The sequence below is a fragment of the Culex pipiens genome, chromosome 2, assembly GCF_016801865.2.
Source record: "Culex pipiens pallens isolate TS chromosome 2, TS_CPP_V2, whole genome shotgun sequence".
Lineage (NCBI taxonomy): Eukaryota > Metazoa > Arthropoda > Insecta > Diptera > Culicidae > Culex > Culex pipiens.
In genome coordinates this window covers 163,921,164-163,942,537 of record NC_068938.1, presented here as the reverse complement: position 1 = coordinate 163,942,537, position 21,374 = coordinate 163,921,164, and the positions used below count along the sequence as shown (strand labels likewise).

Sequence of the window (21,374 nt, the reverse complement as noted above, 5' to 3'; positions counted from 1 at the left end):
AAAGTTGATTCAATTGACCTTACCTGACATGAACCGGATTGATGATCTGCTGCAGATTTGGCTTGGCCAAAGCGGACGCCGCACTGTCCTCAAACACTGGATTGTCCATGGAATACGCCGGATTGGCGGTTCCACCGCTCGTCGTCGGAGACTTGGACCGCTTGATGTTGGTCAAGCGCTTCATCAAACTGACCGCCGACGAGTCCTTCTTCTCCTTGATCGGTTGCGCTGCATGTTCTGCTCCGTTGGAAGCTGCCGAAGCAGCCCCTGCACCATTCTTCTCCGCTGAAGTCCCATTTGACTTGCGGCCAAACAGCGAGTCAATGTAGTTCCCGGACGACTGCTGCTGCTGCTGCTGTTGGTTCTGTTGCTTGGTCCACACCGGAGCCGGGTTGCTGGAAGCCGTGGTGTCCCGCGGCGGTAAGGCAGGTAGCGTGATTTGGGCTAGGTTGTTGGACGGATTTGGGGTACCGGGGCCGGTTCCGCTTCCAGCAGCTCCGGGCGGCGATGGTCCCTGGGATCCTTGGGCTTGGGGATTGTTACGGCTGGCGTGGCCACCCTCGCGGCCTTTGTACACGGTGACGTAGTTGCCCGGGAAGACGCCGGTTTTCTGCTGGCGGTTGGCGCCTTTGAACCAGCCGTCCTGGCAGCGCTCCGTTACGTAGTAGATTGCTGGAGTGAGAAAAGGAGAATCATTAAATTGCTTTTCACATCACAAAAATCAAAGCGGCCAGATCTACTGCGAAAAGTTTACCGCAGAAATGGTTCGTGGAAGTGGATTGAATTTGAGCACAGTATGTTCTAAGAACAACAGAGGGTGACCACTCAAATCACATTTTAAATCAAAGACGCTTAAAACATGCTTACTGTTATCAATCTTTCAAAGAATTTAGAAAAAATGTTTTTAGCCAGGTTGCCTTTTCAATTTTATAAATTTTGATATTGAATTATTTAATCAATGTGTGTGATTCCATGTTTTAATACTCAATTTATGTGAAATGTTTAAAGAAACAAATTCTTTAAGCATAGTTGCAATAACTTAAAATCAAAATTTCAAATAACATGTGGTTAAAATGTAAAAAAGTTTTCCAACAACATTTGGAAAAAAAACTTACTTAATGAATTCAGTTGAACATTAAAAAACCAATATCATTCAATCAATATCAAAAAAATAATAATAGGTATATTACAACAAAATTTTAATTTTACACTGGCCATAATCGTTAAAATTAGGCTTTATTTTACATTAGTTTGTTAACGTTGTTGTTGTTTTAAGTTGAATATTACCTCTTTTTAATGAACAAAAAATAATAAAAATCTATTGATAAAAAATATCTAATCTATTCATAATTTTTTTTATGAAAGTCTGTGTCAAATGCTTATATTTAGTAGGATTTTAAATGTCTTACAAAAAGCCTTTTCAATCTCAAATAGATTGAAATTGGGTCCTAAAACTAAGCTTAAATTTTTGATATTACTGTTCACAACGATAAAGCGTATTTCTCTAAGTACAATGGCCCTTTGAACGATCGCAAAGGATTCAAAATGGATTTTCAATTCGCGATTAAAAGCTCAAAAATTCCGACAGATGGCGCAAAGCATCGAAGAATGACGATTCAAATTTTCGCTGTTCGGTTACATAGGAATGCAAACTAAAAATTGAATTTACAGCTCTTAGAACAACTTTTGAGAAAAAATTCAAGTAGTACGAGTGTAAACTTTTTGCCCTCTATAAATTGACGCAATAAAAAAATTAAAAAAAAATTTTTGAAAAAATAATATTGTTTAAAATGATAGAACATCAAAAGTTAACAAAGTATCAGTTCGAATTTTTGCTCAAAAGTTGTTTTGAACGCTGGAATTTAACAAAACAGAATTCGCATACATAACCTCAAAGGGCGGAAATTTCAATCGACATTCTTCGCTCTGTTCTGCTACTCAACACTAGGTGTCGCATGTCGTTTAGCTTATGAATGCCAATTCAATTTTTAAAAATTAACTTCACGGACCTTCTTGACAGAAAAGGTCCTACTTGACAGCTCGTTCCAAGGGGACCATAGTTGAACCAAGGGAATGGTGGAAAGAGAGGAATCACAAATCCGTATAAATAATTTCAAGATTTTTCAGGTGTAAACCGAAAACGCGATCAAAAATTAAAGTGGAAGAATGAGGCTTTTAACTGCTTATTTAATTGTCGCTGTACAGGACGCCGCACTGTTTAATCATTTTCTGACGTCCATTCAATTTTGCAGTTCAAGCCCAGTCATTGAATTGAAAAATAAAATCTCTTTCAAATTTTCTTTTGTTGATTTGTGTGCACCTACGTCGAAGAACAAGATTGTTTACTTTTTGCTCTTTGGTCTGACAGTCTTGGCATAGACTAATTAAAGACTAAACACTCCGAACAAAATTTTCAAAAAAGTATGACTCATAAGCTGTGAACCGCGGGTACCACGGTGAACCGCATCGGCTAGCCCCTCGTATGACAGATCGACCTGGCAGCGCTGACTTTTTCGATTTCGTTTTGTGCTGATTTACGCGCGCATCTTGTTTATTTTTGTTTTGCTTTGCAATCAAGGTAGCAGCCTGCGAAGAAGTCAATCAGCTGTGCAGCAATATTTGTTTGGTGAAAGAGCGGGATTTACTAGTGGTCACTCCGGCGACACTATCATCCCAGTGCATCCCAGAGCTTCCCCAGGATAAGATTGCCGCCCTGACGGAACACATTCAGGAGGCCGATGCCGGTTCGGCCACGTTCTCGATGGCCTACGCCAGGCCCGTTTTGCCCTCGCCCTGGACCGTGCCATGAATGACGAAAAGAACGTGATAGAGTGTGCGTACGTACGCTCGGATATTTTCGAGGACATTTACTTCTCCATGCCACTGCTGCTGGGTAACACAATCTCGAGAAGAAAATTGGTCAACCCTAGGTGAACGCCTACGAGAAGGAGCTGCTGAAAAAGGCCATTCTGGAGCTGAAGAAAACCATCCAGAAGGACGAGGAGTTGTCAAGAAGAACTATGTGAATTATTTTAATAACTTTCATAAATAAACCCTCAAGTACATGATACAAAGTATCCGCGTTTTTGTTTCGGCGGGTTTTGGTTCCGGGCCCTCTTTTGTGAGAGTCCTTCTACACATGGAACAAACTGTGCTGAACTCCGCTGGTAACTTCAAGGATGCGCATGCCCTGTCCCTGCTTGCTGACAATCTGAGCGGAAGGTTGATCGTCTTCCTCGTTGCCAGTTCCAGTTGTTGCCCCCGCGTACAGCTCGCCCATATCGGTGCCAGGGGAGGTCGTACTCTTTGTCGGTAAAATTGGTTCGGGGACAAATTTTCATTTGATGACGTTATCGCTGGGATTGGGAATGCCAAGTTGGCAGTTAAGGGAAAAGCTAGGGGCAAAGATCTTGGCCGTGTTGAGGTTTTTAAAGTAGGTGCAGTACGTCGAGGTCTAGATAGCGTCTCCAAGAACTTTCTAGCCTCTCAGGGCGAAGATTCCGGGTTGGAGGAAGTCGGTTTTGCCCCAGCGGTATTAACCGGAGGCGGCCCGCTTGGCAAACCCGACGGTGTTCACGTGATCGTTTTCTGGGAGGATACGACTGAAAGTCCGAAATCGATCGGGAGCTGCTTGTTGCAAAATCCCGGAATGACCTTCTAGCGAGGCGCGTCCATCTTTCAGCAGACACGCGGAATGTGAATCGCTAGAAATTCGACCACCCTCGAGATTCCCCCCGGACGATGGTTCACTCTAGTAATCATCGTCCTCATCCGGAACTTGTTCCGTTTGAATCAAAACAAAAACATAAACAATAACATTGCGCGAAATGTCATGTCAAAGTCAGAGCTGCCAGTTGATGACATATCGATCCGTCATTTTTGACAGTGAACCGGTCCTGCCGAGGGGTCATAAAAAGGTTGAGTCATGGTTCAGAGTCCACTGTGTAGTCTTTTATTAGTCTATGGTCTTGGTCTGACAGATTTGGTCTGTCAGCTTTATCATGGATTTTGGTCTGGTCTAGGCGAGGGATAGGACACAGCACCTTCCTGAGTTGAACCATCGAAAAAATGTTGTCTTGTTAATATTTTTTTTGCATTAAAATGAAAAAAAGGTGATCAGAAGTGGTTTTTAATCTTGTTTTTCACCGTTGTACATAAAAATTTACAAAGGGCGTTAGTACCCAATTCCGAAATGTACCGTAAAACCGTAAAGAACAGGGTTTTAAGCCCAATGTAAATTTTTATTTAAAATGGTAAAAACATGATTAAAAACCATATCATCACTATTTTTCATTTTAATGCAATGCATTTTTTGAATGGATCAACTATGGTCCCCTTGGAACGAGCTGTCAAGTATGGCCTTTGCTGTCAAGAAGGGCCGCGAAGAAAATTTGTAAAAATTGATTTAAAAATCAATTTTAAATCGTTTGCGGTCGTACAAAGGGTCACTGTACTTAGAAAAATCAGCTTTATCGTTGTGAACAGTTATATCACAAATTTAAGCTTCATTATAGGACTCAATTGCGTGAATTTAATATGAAAATTGTAAATACAATATATTACAAAATTATTCAAGAGTTAACACATAATTTAAATTCCAGTGTGTTTGAGATTCCCTAATTTCCGATTTTTGGCTGATTTTGCTAAATTCCTATCTTTTCTCCGAGTTTTTCGATTTCCCGACTTGAGTGGCCACCCTGAACACAATTCTGAACCTGCAGGGGAGTGTGGGAACTACACTTTTTTGGAAATCCTAGCCCCCCCCCCCCCTCCCCCACATCCAGCCCAGTTAAAAAGAAGACATACGCAAAACAAAACTAAAACAAACCGAAATGACCGAGGGGTTCTTAGATGCATGAATCACGTTCAATAATAAAAAAAACTTTTGTCCAACTTTTAATTAATTTCAAGTCACAATTGATGAAATGTGAAAAGTAAGCATTGTAACTTTTATTTTTATATTTTTTTATGAACACCAATGACACAAAATGACTATACTGTGTTCATAGAGAAAGTCCCCAAAAATTTGAACCAATTCAAAAAATATAAATAAAATCAATGTCCGGTTTTGGCGGAGAATTATTCTGCAAAAAAAAATCTCTGCGAAAAATGGCAGATCACTATGTTATCATAATTCCGTTTCTCAAAAATCCAATCATCATAATTCTTTTTCTATCCAGGTTTTTAAGCGAAGATGGCGTTCGAATGGTGAACGTCCGAAATGTCAAAATTGCGCAGTGGCACCAAAATGAGAAAAAAAATGTGGCGGTAATGCCCTGGTACACTTTTTTTCGCAATGTTGGTACCACTGCGCGATCTTGACATTTCGGGCGTTCACCATTCGAACGCCATCTTCGCTTAAAAACCTGGATACTCACATCCTTTCTTGAGCTCCAGCTCGTCCGGCTTTTGGGGCTTATACGGGTAGAGTGCGATGTAGGTCGCTGGCAGTTGGGGATGCTGATGGAACAGCTGACTAGCCTTGGTGGTGGCAGCGGCGGCGGCAGCCCACGGTTGCTCTACCATTGAAGTAGCTCCAGAGCTTCCTGCCGCCGGTTGCCTCTCCGTGCCGGCATCCGGCGTGTTGAGAATCTCGGCAGAGTGGCTAAAAAAGAGGGAGAAGTTGTTTAAGGTTTTAAGACATGTTTTTAGAACAACTAACCGATTGGGTTGATGCAACGATCCTCCGACGGCCACTCCACTACTGGAACTCGCCACAAAGGTTGTCAACGAGTGCCGTTTCTCCTTGTGGTTTTTTTTGTTGGAGTGACCACCGCCTGAAGCGGCCGCTTCAGCCGCGGCCGTTGCCAGGAAGTGCGACGTCGGACTGCTGGGTGCCGTACTGGAGTTTGAACTGGTCGTACTGGTGGAAGAGTTTGGACTCGTGGTCACACTGGAGCTTGTCGTATCACTGGCGTTCAGATCGAATGGAGTCGGCGGAACGGTCCGGTTGTTGGAGGCACTGGCCAGGATGCTACAAGAAAGAGGGTTCATATCAATAGCTGAAGCATACAAAATCTCAAACTTAGCTTACTGCTTCAACGCGGCGTCCATCATCTGCTTGCCGAGGATGTTCATCTCCACGAACGAAATCGGAAAGATCCCGATCTTGTCCGCGATCCGTCCCTCGGCCCAGTTCTGGTCCACCCGGCGCAGCACGTGGATCAGGGCGCCCTTCTTGAACGTCAGACAGCCCTCCTCCTCGTTCGGGCCCATGCTAAAGTCGTACAGCGCTTTGCACTGCGGGTAGGGCAGCGGAACTACGACCTGCAGGTGGTTCAGCGGGACCGCGCCCTCCTTGCCGTTGACCTCGCCCACGCACCAGTTGTGATCGATCTTTTTCTTGAGGATGATGATGTCGCCCTTCTTGAAGCTGATGTCACTGTGAAAGGAAGGAGGGGAGGAAAGGAAATGTAGGTGAACCGACGGTTTAGGTCTAATCAACTTAGAAGGTAGCCGTTTGAATGATGACGATGGACCTGTGATTCATTCGCCTGACAAAATCACATGAAACAAATTGAACCATAGACCTGGAAAATTCATGTCTGAAATTTAGCATTTTTCCTTGCAATGCTTTTAAAAAGTCTGAAGTTGTTTATGACGTTTTTTTTTCTCGTGAACTTAAAAAAAAGTATTATTATTAATATCAGTCCTTTTTTTCAGAATTCATACAACAAAGATCAAGGTACTTCCTAGTTTAAACATAGGTAATTTGTACTTTTGAAACCAAGTTGCAAAAAGAGGATTTTTTCAGCACGAGTCGTACATTTACCCAACGAGGTTCACCGAGTTGGATAAATACGAAGAGTGCTGAAAAAATCAAGTTTTGCAACGAGTTCCATACAACATTTTTTGCAATTCCAAAAAACACACACTGAGTGAAATTTTATGTCAAATTTTCATGTATTTTGTCGATAAATCGTTTAAATACAAAAAAATGTTGAAAAGTGTTACTTTTCGAAACAAGTGCTGAAAAGTTCAACTTTTCAGCACCCATTTGAGTGCTGAAAAGTAGAACTTTTCAGCATTTATTTTGAAAAGTGTTGCTATTCGATTCTGTTATTTTTGGTACAGAAAAGTAGGCTATTTCGTCGTTCAAGAATGACAGGAAAAGTGAGTAGTTTCACGACGGAATTGCAAAAAAGTGTTTTAAAATACATTTTACACCTGCTCAGTTGTTGTGCAATCATTTGTTTTTTAAAATATCTAACGCCGTTGCAAATATCTTTCAAAGTTTATGTCAAAATCGGTTCGAAAAACCAGGGGGCAGAAAAAATATTTTTTCAAAAAACTTCAATATTTTAAAGGAATTAGAAGTCTAACCAACTGAAAACAATAAGAAAGGCATTTTCCTGCGTTTAATATTGTCTGGGATTGATCCAAAATATTTTCAATTTTTGTGGAATTTCAATGTACAGCAATGCAAAATGTTTTTTTTTTCGGCGGAAAAAAAATCTCTTCAATACTTGGATATTTTTAAAACTTATGATTGCAAAACAACTGAGCAGGTGAAAAATGCACTTTAAAACACTGTTTTCATTCAAAAGTCCAAGCCCCCCTTGACCACACATAAACTTCAAAAAAAATTTGCAGCGGGCTAAATAATGAAAAATTAAAATAAATTTTCGTCGATAGAAATTTGTTTTGCAGTAATATTTTTGATCGATTCCAAACATGCTAAACATGATCTTAAACGCAGGAAAATGCATTGAGTTGATTATACTTCCAATTTCATTATAATTTTTAAGATTTTGGTAATATATTTGGCCTGATTTTGAAAGGGGAGGGGCATAAACGTTGGAAAATATTTACAACGGCCTTATACTCCATTTAAAACTGATGAACATGAATAAATAATTACTAATTCACATGAAACAAGTTTATTAACATATTAACTATTTCAATAAAAATAAAATGTTATGTATGAAATACATTTTTGAGAACTTATGTTTAAACATTATTGAGTAAAACTTTTACTTAAAATATAAAGTTTTTTTTTTTACAGAAAATATGTAAAACAAAGAAAGATATTTTTTTTTATTCTAGACCTTAAATGATTTTTTATTAATTGAGCAATTTTCTGGGAATTATGATAAATGATGAATATTCATAGTTTTTTTCAATGCTATGCAAATGTTGCCAATATCCATATTTTGTTTCACATTTTAATCCAATCTTATCTAATCTAACCCGCCCCTCCTTTTAAGTTTCACATTTTATCACAAGATTCAAATTGCGAAAAAAATAACAATTTCGATTTTTGTTTTATTTTTGGACGTTTAGATGACCAAATATGTTATCTTATGAGCTACAACACAAACTGATCAAAAATGATGATTTTGGCTAAATAGATAATCTTTTATCTATTTTTTTTTTAAATATAACGTCAAATTTCCAATCAAAAATTACTATTCAACAAATTTTCTAAAGGGTACCGTTTTCATGATATATCCACCAACTTTTTTTTGTATAAAAAGGAATTACCAAGCTGGACCATTTAAGATAACGTTTTTTTTCTAAAAAATAAGAAAAAATCCTGAAAAATTGCTTCAAAAAATTTTACATTCAACCAATTTCTAAGATACACCCTCTGATAGAAAAAAAACAGAGGTTCAAAAAAAAGGCCAATATCCAGGTAAGAATATCTCAGCAACTATTGGATCAAATTTCTGTAAAAAATGATTCCGATTATTCCGTAAAAGGGCATTTCCAGCTCAAATCACCCTCTCCGATTTCAATGATATTTTGTAGACATGTCATCCTAGGCTTATTTTTGTGTATACGGAGCAAGATGCACTCTTAAATGACGTTTGAGTAGAGCGTATGTTATTCATTTTTTTTTTTTGTATTTCGAAATTTCAAAATTACTGTGTCTCTAAGCCGTGGCATTCTATCAAAATGTGGACACACTTGCAGGAAATTGGACGGGTTTTCTGAAAAAAAAAAATACACTGGAAGAAAAATACACGCCACTTCTATGAAGCTTTTCGATTTTAAGTTTAAAAGTTAATTTAATGGTGATGTCACGTTTTTTTTCGCTCTAATTTTTTGACAAAATAACCTAAGATGATACAAAAAGACTCACCAAAATTTCAGTATGGTATATTTCTCCTAGCATAATACAAAAATCATTAACCAAAACTGATTTTTAAAAAGTAGTCTAAGCGTCAACATTTTCAAAAACCAATAGACAGATATAAGCTTTTTCAGTGTATCAAAGTGAATGGTAGCAACCTGAATGGTAAATAAGCTTACATAAATAATAAAACGAGTGGTTAAAGACAAACTTATGGAAAATTGGATCGAGCGTCGAGCGTTAATTCGAGCGTCAAATTTAAATAATTGAAAAATATCTTTTATTGAAAATCATCGTCACGAGTTATGAAACAAAATTATTCGTGATTAGGGATCAAAAATCCTTCTGAGGAAAAAGTTTCTTGTGAGGTTGACAGAGTATTACTCCAAAGTTGTTTTCAATTAGGACAAATTTTGTATGGCAATGGCTTTTGAAAGTCTTGATTTATTTTTATTTATAATGACTAATGAAGAAATTGTAAATAACTTCAATGACAAAATAATCCAAAAAATATCAGCACAACTGTAAATAGCCACAAATTTGCCTTCTACTGACCAACAAAATGCTAATCCTCAAGGTTGGCTAAACTTAAAACAACCTCAGCAGAATGTTGTTTTTTGCATGTGCCACCGCCTGAACCAGTCGCCAGCAGTGTCGCCCGACACAGTAACATCCAACGTGCTGCACTGCGAACGCCTTGCTTACAACCGAACTGCATAAATAATAAGTGCACCCTCTAACCCCGACTCCGACCCATGGCGAGTTCGTCCCAAACCAGGTTTGCAACTTTTAATTTAAACCCATTCCTGTTACGGGTTTTTACACGGTTTGAAAAAGTTTGTAAAAATATTGAGGAAAGTTTGGCGCTTAAGTTTTTATTTTGTAGATTTTGGTAAATTTACTTAAAATTTGGTATTTTTAAAGTTAAGTGATTCCCTCAATAATTTAGTTGTTTTTTTTCCTGTGCAAAAGGTTCATTCTGGTCGTACCTGGTTTCACTGGAGGCAAAGTCGTAGAATGCTTTCGCGTGTGGGATTTTGGACAGGTCCAGCGCCTGGCCGTTGGTCGCAATAATCCGGCCATGCTGGCCTTGATTCTGTTGACTACTCTGCTGATGGGGGTGGTGGTGCTGCTGCTGCTGGAGGTGGGGTTGGTCATTTTTGCTGTTTTTCGCATGGTGCTGCTGAAGTTGTTGCTGCTGCTGTGAAGAACCTTGGAAAGCTATGCTTGGATGGTTCTGTTGTTGCAGTTGCAATTGCAGGTTGAAGATGTTACCACCGCCGCCGCCACCACCGTTGCCTCCAACACCGGTTCGGGCAGCTTTGTTTATGTTTGTGTTTTGATTATTCAGCTCAGCTGTTTTCATGCCTGTGGGAAGAAGATAAGAGCGTGCAAACGCACGGATAGACATGTTAGTGAGGGACGCTGATATGGATACTATGCGTTAGAGTGTTTGCATGTAGTGATGAAGTTCCACGACTGATAACGGTATCAATATTTTGAAATTTAAACAGTTGTTAAATAATTTCATTTTTTTTTTAATAACCCTTGATTTAGATTTTTCGTTCTTCATTCTTCATTCTTCATTCTTCATTCTTCATTCTTCATTCTTCATTCTTCATTCTTCATTCTTCATTCTTCATTCTTCATTCTTCATTCTTCATTCTTTATTCTTCATTCTTCATTCTTCATTCTTCATTCTTCATTCTTCATTCTTCATTCTTCGTTCTTCATTCTTCATTCTTCATTCTTCATTCTTCATTCTTCATTCTTCATTCTTCATTCTTCATTCTTCATTCTTCATTCTTCATTATGCCACTACAAACTTTATTTTATGCTTTGTCCCCTTTTAATTTAGTGGGCGAAATTAACGAGCAAAATTAAAAAAAAAAATACCAGAATTTGGCCAAGCTGGTAGTTTTACATAATCATTGAAATGATTTTTTTTGAATAAATATCAAAAAAGTAAATCTATTTTGAAAACAAATTGCTGAATGCTGAAGTAGTTTTTTTTAAATTGTAAAATACATGTTAAAATTTCCTGATTGTTGGTTATTATCTATATAAAGACCACCAAAATACTTTAAAATATGTAATGGATTGGAACACAAAAATTAAGATAAAAATCATATCAAAAATCGTATTTTGATGACTTTTTTTGTCTTAAATATTTATGTAAAAATTTCTTCGTCTTTAATTGAAATGCATTTTTTTTTCCAGAAAAGTGAATTTGAATTACTTAATAGAAAAAAAATTATGTTTGTTATGAACACACTATTTTTCAACAAAATACAGTAGATTTTAAAACCATTCTTAAAACTGGTTTGTAAACATTATATTGCTATTTTTTTTAAAATATTTTTTAATTATTTTTTTCATAAACGTCATGTTTTTCTTCGAAAACAATAAATTGAAATCTTATAAACTCTAAACTATTTAAAATACATTTTTAATTTAGAGCTAATGGATGCAAGATATCTTTAACATTTACGGGAAAATTGTGTTTTACGGATAACAAAACTTGTTTTATGTTTTAGACCTCCCGACAAATTTGAAGGAAAAAAACTTTTAAAATTATTGAAATGTTTATTCTTGATAATTTCTTTATTTCACTTGTTTTATTTTTATTTTTTTCAAAGCTGAAACACGGGAACCATTTATTGAACTTCTCCCCTGTTTGAATATGTAAATTTTCCGACAAAAATATTTTCCGCCTCTTATAGCTCAGTAAATTACAAATTGTGTAAATTTGGAAGTTGTCAAATTAGCACAAAACACTAAAAAAGTGATGAATTTACACATTTTTTTTTGTGGTAAAATTTTGTTATTTTCTGACATAAAAGATTCACCTATTCCCAGATGTAATATTACAATGATTTTTTTACTGTGTGATGCCAAAATAAAAAAAATACTTGTCCAATATCTTGAGCCAAGACTATTTTTAAATTTTGCGTTTTAACCTTCAAAGGGAAAATGTTGAATAATATTGCTGAAACTTTTTGGAATTTTGAGTTACCAAACACAAGAAAACATAAACATTTTTTTTTATAAAATGCAAGTTGATCTTATTTACTTAAAATAAATAATTAAAAAAACACTAAAAACATTTACAACCCATGGAATTTCTCGACTGATAAGCACACGTCTCTTTTTTTTCATGACGTTCAGTAAACCCCCGAATGTGCAAGAGCTTCTACCACAAATCCTGACGCCTTAAGATTAGGATGATCCTCGTGCGCTTACCTTCCAGTATCCGCATCAGCAGCACATTCGGCGGCAGCTCGTCGATTTTGATTTCCACCAAAACCCGACACTCGGGACATCGCAACTCCTGGTGGCTGGCAACGATTTCCTGGAAAACGAAGTTGAAAAAAAAGGTTCTATTATAGAAAACTTATCTTGAGATAAAGGGCACTGGCAGGCAGATTCGCGCCTTATCAAGTGGGTCATTCGGTGTGGTGTGGCATTCTTTGGAAGGGTAAAGAGAGTAGAGTTTCCCCTTAATATAAATGAAGATAACGGTGCAATGTTGTGATTTAATGATGTAATTGCATGGCGCATAAAATGGAGCGCATTTGCGAGCGAGCTCGAGTCATTTTTTTTATTATGCAGATTTGCCAGACATTGGCGTTGAGTTAAAGAGCGTGGAGCTGATAAAATATACGTCATCTTGTGTGACAGGAATTGTGCCAACTTTGCCGTGCTGCTCGGTTGGGTTGAGGATGGTTCGTTGGTTGGTCTTCTATAGGAATAACGCCAATAAAGTTTAACTTTTGACGCGTCCGATAAGAGGAATGCGAACAGATAGGTACGGTAACGGTGATCACAGTTACTATTAGAAGTGAAAGTGAGACAATCATAAATTCCAGATCATTTTAAACTAGATAGATTGGTCAGTTAATAAAAGTGTTGTGATATTTCGAAATTGAAAACATGGTGAAAAAATGGTAATTTTCTTTCAAATAAAGCCGTAACTTTTGTTGGATTCTCTGTTTTCTCGTACCGATAAGCTCAGACATGTTTTTAGGCTTACTAGTCTTAGGACAACAGTTAAACGGCTCTAACAGTAGATGAAAAAATGAGGCCGTTGCAAATATTTTTTGAAGTTTATGTTCTTCGGCTCTGACCAAAGTCGAGGGGGAGGCAAAAAAAATCAAAAAAATAATAATATGAACATTTTAATTACAAGCGTAGGTTTCAATATTTTGTTGAAAAAGGTGTTTTAAAATGCATTTTACACGCATCCCGTTGCTTTCCAATCATTAGTTTTTAAAATATTGATGTACTGACGGATTTTTTTTTTCGAAAAAAAATCTTTTCGTGGGACTGTGCATTGGTATTTCATGAAAATTTTAAACGTTTTCAAAGGAGTTCAAACATGCTAAATATGATTATAAATGCAGGAAAATACATTTTAACTAGTTGATGGAACGTAAATTTTAAGTTTTTTGAAAACATTTTTTTGCCCCACTGATTATTCCGGCCGATTAAGAATGGGGGGGGGGGGGGGGGGGGGGAAAACGGCCAATTTAGAAGGGAATTGCTCATAATGCTTATTTTTGTATATCCATAAAGTAAAAACTTTTTAATCTTTTTACATTTTCAATACAAATTTTCAATTTTGAGACCACCAGGGTTGTTACGGGAGAGTCGAAAAAAAATCCGCGCCGACCTAAACCCCGAAAACGCGCGATATAAAAAAATATCGCGACCAACATTTAATAATTGACAAAGAATTTGATAAAAAAAAAAAAAAACAAACTCATTTTAGGTTTAAAGGCTCCAAAAGAATAAAAGTAACAAATCCATTTAAAAAAAACCTCAAGAGACGGTCATGAAAAAATCTACAAAAATACAATATTTAATAACCTAAAAAAAATAACTTCAATGCTTAGCTCAAAAATAAATCAAAATCAAAATTTTAAAGTCTGAAAATTCAAAATCTAAGAATTTTTATACAGTTTGTATTCCAAATTTCTCGCTAAAATTTCACTCCGGGAGAAATTTCATTTCCGATATTTTAAATATTTTCTTCTCATAATTTCAAAATCTCTAACATAAAATATGACTTCAAAAATTGTAGCATTTAAGAATTTAAGAATTTAAGAATTTAAGAATTTAAGAATTTAAGAATTTTGGATTTTATTAACTTAAGAATTCTAAAGATATTTGATAAATATTTTTTTGTTTTATAAATTGCTTTGATTTTAATACTTTTTAGTTTTCAAATTTTGACTTTATAAATTTTGTTTTTTTATAAATGTCAGATTTTTTAAATAAAATTTTTAGAAATTCGAAAAAAATTGAATATGAATTTTGTTTTTTTTTGGATAAAAAAAAACAAAAAAAAATCTAATTTTTGAATTTCTGAAGCTTTGAATTTTGAATGTTCTGATCTTTTAATTTTCACCAAGAATGTTTAAATCTAGAAAAAAATATTTCTACGGATTAAATCCCATCTTAGATTGGAAAGTGGAGGCCACCTTCTGTTACGTCCAATCAAGCTCGTATTTGGCGCCCACCAGAACAAGCCCCAATACTCGTTTTTGTTACACATTCTAATGTCTATATCTTCGGAAAAAGTTTGTAATATTTGATGTACAACATTAAAAATTAAATAAATCCAGTATAAAAGAAATAAGGTTAAAAGTCATTACTCAAATCAAAAGAAATTATATATTCAGAGCCGGAGATGTGAAGAAATGACAAGAAACATATAAAAAATAATTTATACATAATCTTCATCTTCATCTAAGAAAATACAAACAAACATTTTCAGAAAAAAAATTCTTGCACTCAAAGGAAAAAAAACAAATTCTCGTTTTTCCTGATAATATTTTTCTTAATAATTTCAATGTAATTCTATCCCTCTCAATTAATTTATTCATCAAAATTGCCATCCGCGCGAAATCCGCGCCTGAGCAAAATTAGCCAGCAAATCCGCGCCAGATCCGCGTTATCCGCGCGAAACGCGCCATCCGCGCGATCCGCGCCGTTCGTAACAACCCTGGACCACAGACGAAAAAGATTTTTTTTTATAATTTCATTGATATTTTGAATTTCAAATATTTCGAATTTTTTTGATACAAGTATTATTGACATTATGTAGAAAGCGTTTTATGATAATCAGATTTGAAGTTTAGAATTTTCACAAAAAAATAAGTATGAGGAAAAAATGCCGTTGATCACCGAGATATGATTTTCTAAAAAAAAGTTTAGGAAAAATTCTTAAATATATATTCAAGTAAAATTCGAAGAATCAGATGAAAGGACGATTTTTTTTTAACTAAGTTCACCGTTCTTAATTTATAGGAATATTAAGATATTAACGTATATTTTCGTAAAATGTTTAGTGTTTTGCTGAAGAGCAAATAAGTTGATTTTGATAGATGATAAATTGTATCATTGCTACACCTAAAAAAGCATTGATTCAACTTATTGCGATATGAGCAATTCTCTACCAAAACCGGAAATGGATTTTATTTGTATTTTTTGATTTGGCTCAAACTTTGTGGGGGCCTTCCCTATACCCAAATATGCTATTTTGTGTCATTGGTTCACCCATACAAATCAAGACTAACATTTTAAAAGGGCCAAACATTGAATATTACGCCCATTTAAAATGCTAGTCTTGATTTAAAAATTTTCATAATATTTTTTTCGAAAAGATCGAAAAATTTCACGAATGTTTCATATATTAACATTGAAAATCGGACCATTAGTTGTTGAGATATCGTCATTAGAAAATGGTGGGCTGTTTGGGTGAGACTTAGAAAACTTCAATTTTCGTGTTTCTTTTTCTTTAAGCCGCTGTATCTCAGCAACCAAAGTTCCAATCTTCAATGTCTCTTAGACAATTTTATAGCAAATTTTCTGAACTTTTCAAAAAAAAATATTTTTAGAAATGGTCACTCATGGTCACTATTTTTAAAAATTGAAAAACTGCAAATATTTCGCTAAAATCAAACTTTCGGTGGCTATATTTAGAAAACGGAGCCCTTTATCAAAAAATATGTAAAGTACTTTTCGATTGTAAATTTAATTTTGCATTAAAAAATAATGTCAAACTTATTTTTGCATGAAACTTCGATTTTTTCCAAAAATCACTATTTTTTCAAAAATTCATAACTCGGCGGCAGATTTTTTGACCATGTTTCTCTATGGCTCAAAAGTTGCGGATTTTTGTCCTCTAAAACATATCAAAAAATCTCGAAAATCAAAAAATACGTATTTTGGGAAATTGAGTTTTAGTGAAAAAAAAGTTGATAAAAAAATCCTCAATTTTTTTTTTTCCGTGTACCTATTTTTTCCTCAATAGTCCTCAACAATACCTACAACTTTGCCCAAGACACCAAATTGATCAGAAAATTCACTCAAAAGTTACAGCTGTTTGAATATTTACATACCATTTTTGAATGGACAGCTGCCAAAATTGTATGGAGACTTGTATGGGTGAACCAATGACACAAAATAGCATATTTGGTCATAGGGAAGGCCCCCACAAAGTTTGAGTCAAATCAAAAAATACAAAAAATAAAAATGGTCGAAATCGGCTGATTTCGTAGAGAGTTGCTCATATGACTTTCATTTTTGATATTTTGTCAAACAACAGAGTTAATATTTTCGAAAAGAATAAAATTCACGATTAAGTTAATATTTGATTCAATTAAAATGTAGCTTAAGATCAGTTTTATCAAACCCGGTATCAATACAATAATTTTGTCACTTCGCCTTTTGGGAAGCCACAAAAAACACCAGTCAACCATAGAACCAACCACACTGTGGTATCGAAACTCCTGCTCCACCAAGTGGAAAAGTGGCCGAAACAAAAATGAGAGTAAACCCATCCAAGTGAGACAACGATGAAAGCCAATTCACGATAAAGTTCATTTATTACTTGAGTCATCGTATAATATAGAAAAATATAATAATTTCAAGACACCAAGCAAGAGAAGCTGACTTTGGTGTGCGTTCAGCGGAAAATTGAATAACTACGCAACAACAGAGACCACCTCCATTTTCGAGGGTAAATTGGCCAATTATTGACACTGGTGCGAAGATTAGCGATTCAGAGAGTCAATTTGGCTAAACTGTGATATCTGAAACCGTTTTTCACACGATGATGCCCAACATCGACCACCCTCCCCTTTTTCTGGGCCACACTTGTTTCTGAGGACGGCGTTGTCACTTTGAGGAGAGATTTTGTCGCTCGCACGGAGATGTTTCGCGCATTAATCTTCCGACAAAAGTCCATCGACGAATGAATGGACGGGGCTTTTCGTTCGCGAGGCCTCATCAACCTCACGCATGACCCACAAAGTTGTGCGAAGGAGTTGACTTGATTGATTGGCCGGTCTGGATTTGCCCCATTTGCCACCGCCGCCCAGTCTCTCTCTCTCTCATGGGACCTACGGGCTGGGTCGAGCTGGCCTGGTGTGGTTATGGTGATTTGTCATTTCCGAGGGCGGTGGTACAAAGTTGCGTTTGTTCTAGACGTGTGAGGCATAGTTGGGATGTGTACTAAAAAATTTACAAGTATTATAACTGTTAAAAAAATGATTAAAATTACGATTATTTTCTATCTTTCAGCCATTTCACGATTCCACAATTAGCCTAATGGCTTCGATTTAGGAGCAAACCACCTTTCTGCTTAATTTTTTGCACAATCATCAGGGTGTATGTCTTCGTACTCGGTATACTAAGTCGCGATGGGCCAAGAGAGTTGCATAACTGGCAGTCCTCCTGGGTCGCATACACAACTTGCCGGCAAATGTGGAGAAGAACACCACGAGAGTAAGTGTGTGTAATTTATACTTGGCTCCCATTTGGTCTCGAAAAACGGACTGACTTGCCTTACCAGTAATAGTTGGTCTGGTTTGTACACTGAGAAAAAAAATGTAATGTTTTAAACTTAATTTATATCAATTTGAAAATTTAAATTTTTCAGAGAAAAATCAATTTGATCAAAGTGGTTTTTCAAATGAGAAATCATAATGTTTGTGAAATTATGTTATTTTTCCCTGTGCCCAAAACCCGGGCTGCGGAGACAACGCGAAACGAGTATCAGTACCGAGAGACCCGAGACAAGTTTCGCTGGTTTTGCGGTTTTAATGGTTGGGAATAAAGAGATCAATTGCGCTGCCAATTGTACTGTAAGGTCGGTCGGTTGGTCGTGTGGTGCAGATTTCATTTTATTGTTGGTTGCTTGACTTTTCGGGGCTCGGTAGGGCAGGGCACGAATTTAAAAGGCGTTTTGCAGAATTTATTGTAACTATTTTGAAAAAAAAAAATAAAATCTTTTTCACTCACTTTATAAGCTGTTAATTATAAACCTTTTATTAATAAAAAAACTTTAAATTAAATTGGCCTAATTAAAACACATTTTATTCAAAGGGCTGATGCATCAACATTAAACAGAAAAAAAATGTAAATTTACACAGCACGTAATTACTGTTTCTTATGTAAACTCGCTCAATGTAATGTTGAAATATGATGTAAAGAGTAAAAAGTCATGGAAATTACTCCAATGTAAATCTAAATCTAATGTAAATCATGAATATAATGGAAACGTTGAGCATGGAAACTCAAATCTGATGAATTTCTACCCGTGTTCGGCTTCCTGTAAATTCCTATTTAATGTAAATCATATATCCAATGTATTTCTGCCAAACGTTGACTTCAAAACTACCCGAACTAAAAATAGTAATATTTGGTTCTCTTTCTATCGCTCTCATACTTCGCTGGCCCACTGCCTGAGCCTCGCCCTGAACAAGTTGATGCTTTAGCCGCTCGTTCATAAAATGCGAAGATGGCTCAGTCGGCAGCGGGTAGCCGCAGTAACACCGAACATTCTACCCGTCGTCCGTACGATTCCAGTCCAGCGTTATTCCACTTGGCCGTCGACGAGAAAGCGTCCCCTACCTGTGAAACAACTTTTTAAAATCATAATTTCCTTTTGCTGCCCGTTTCACTCATTTTAAAATAGAACATAGGCCACACCCTTTTCCTACTGCAATCCAAGTCGAGCTTCTCATTCCCATTGGCCAATCAGAATTAGTTGATTTGAACTAATGTAAATTTCAAAACTAATGTAAATTCCAAAACTAATGTAAATTTTCAGAACTAATGTAAATTTCCAATGAATATAATGTAAATTTCCAATGAACCTAATGTAAATACACATCATTTATCATGATACCTTTTGGTACATGATAAATAATGTAAATTTACAGAAATATTTTTTTCTGTGTAGATGCTTCAAGAAAATACATGTTGCTTTCACTCTACTATAATAATCAGATTGTTTAAGGGGTTACAAACATGTAAATCGTCAAAAATGTCTCAAGTTGGTATGAGCACACATTTAAACTTTATTAAATTCTTTTGCAGGGCATTAAAATATACATTTTTATCTTTTAACAAAATAAATATGAAGACATTTGGATGTACCATTGCCGAGATATAGCTAACTATCTGAAGTTAGCAGTTTCAAAAAACGGGTGCCACGATATCTCAACACTGCTTTGACCAAATCGGCTCAAAAAATTAGCGAAGACTCGTTTAACCGGTTCTGTGTGCATGGCGAAGGCCGATTTCCAATAACTTAATTTAAAAAAGATAAAAATATTTTTATGTTTTTCATAGAAAAAATAGTCAGTTTTTGATTTATGTATCTAAAAAACAAGCTTCTAAAATAGGGCATCGTCAAGCACACGTGATATGTCTTGGGAGTCTTTACCCCAAATTCCAGCCAATTTGGTCCATCCCCCTCGAGATATCGTGGCACCCGTAAATCAACTCGGTGTTTACACTGAAAAAAAAAAATAATGGTACTAATTTTAGGAATTTTGGCTGCTTTCCTTATTAAGTAATCAAAAAAACCTGATAACTAAATAAGGAAAAGATAGAGGCAAAATTCCTAGAGTAAAGGAATTTGGTACTATTTTTTTTAATTTCAGTGTAAAGAAAAACGTTCTGAAAGTTTGACGGTTCGCTTTGCGCATAGCAAAATTTTGAACTTAAATCGTCTCCTACTCAGGTCAGTCACGAAATATCTTCATGAAACTTTCAGGAGTTATTAAAAATCATATTTTTAGTAATTTAAGTGAATTTAAAGTAATATTAATTTTTGTGATTTTCTACATATATGTAACCCCTTAATTGATTTGGGAATTTCTATTATTGGTCGTATTTGACCCATGAGCCGAATTCTATGATTCTATAGTTTTGTGTCAAAATTTTCTAACTCAAGTAAGATAACTTTTGAAATTTTGTTTTTTTTTTTTAATTTTTGATTGATAATCAAATTAAAATATTTTTTTAGAGAACCGAGAATGTCTCAAAAAGAACAGGTTATTTTCTTCACAAAATTATATAAATTTTGAAACACATTTGATTTAGACCAAAAATTCTTTCAGTGGCTTCAAGAAGGCAACAACCGGCACATGCTGATTCATTTTGGTGCAGAAATTCGTTAAATTGAATTCAATACAGAGAATTTTAGAGTGAAGATCAATTTTCTTCGAAAATGATCAATATTCAATAAATAAATTGGGTGTATAGATAAAAAAATATGCCTGAGATCTATTTTTTGCTTTCAAGTTGTGCTAATTCAACGTATTATTTTGTGTTTGCCTTTGTATTTTTAATTGTTTTTTTTATTCAAATTCAAATATTCGTCATGTTTTAATTTTATTTATATCATTTATATATGGATAGCTTCAGAATCAATTAGTAAACTGAAGAAAGGCGCTAGATAACAAATATACCCATTCCGTAAAAATGTGAAATGTAAAAAAAAACTTGGATTGCTGTCTAAAATTGCACAATAAGACACTAAATTTAAAAATCTTTAAATTTTTGCTATGATTACTGAATACTGGAGCTTTTTTTGAAAACTTGATTAAAAAAGTTTTTTTAATAAACGCGTAAGCCAAAAATAATGTGTAACTTTCCAGTGATAAAGTTGTGTTCGAAAAAAACAAACTTATAACAAGCAACTAGTCTTACTGAAAATAAAGATCGCTGCAGAAAATGTTAAAATATCAAAAAGTCTCAAAATGAGCCAAGAAATCGGGGCGCTAGAAATATATTTTTTAAAATCAAGAATTTTGTTTGCAACACTAGTTTATTTATTTGTAAACTTTAAAATAACCTTATAAAAATAATTTGATAAAAAAGTTTACTTTTTAAACTTTTATCATTCTTTAAAAAATCACAAACGCCACTTTGATTTAAATACAGACTTAAAAAAAAAAATGAGTTCATTATTTTAATACCTAGTTTACTAAAGCACTAA

General features: G+C 35.4%; 1 protein-coding gene across 3 annotated transcripts in view; it reads right to left on the bottom strand.

Moving 5' to 3' along the window:
* LOC120418442 (E3 ubiquitin-protein ligase SH3RF1-like) overlaps positions 1-21,374 on the bottom strand; it is a 35,286-nt gene that overhangs the window by 5,490 nt on the left and 8,422 nt on the right. For all 3 annotated transcript variants that reach the window (XM_039580851.2, XM_039580852.2, XM_052707896.1), the window contains 6 exons: positions 12,320-12,428; positions 10,066-10,444; positions 6,035-6,382; positions 5,663-5,974; positions 5,379-5,605; positions 24-672 (listed from right to left, as the gene is read on the bottom strand). In XM_039580851.2, coding sequence (XP_039436785.1) covers positions 24-672; positions 5,379-5,605; positions 5,663-5,974; positions 6,035-6,382; positions 10,066-10,444; positions 12,320-12,428 — 2,024 coding nt within the window. The remainder of the gene's footprint in view (positions 1-23; positions 673-5,378; positions 5,606-5,662; positions 5,975-6,034; positions 6,383-10,065; positions 10,445-12,319; positions 12,429-21,374) is intronic.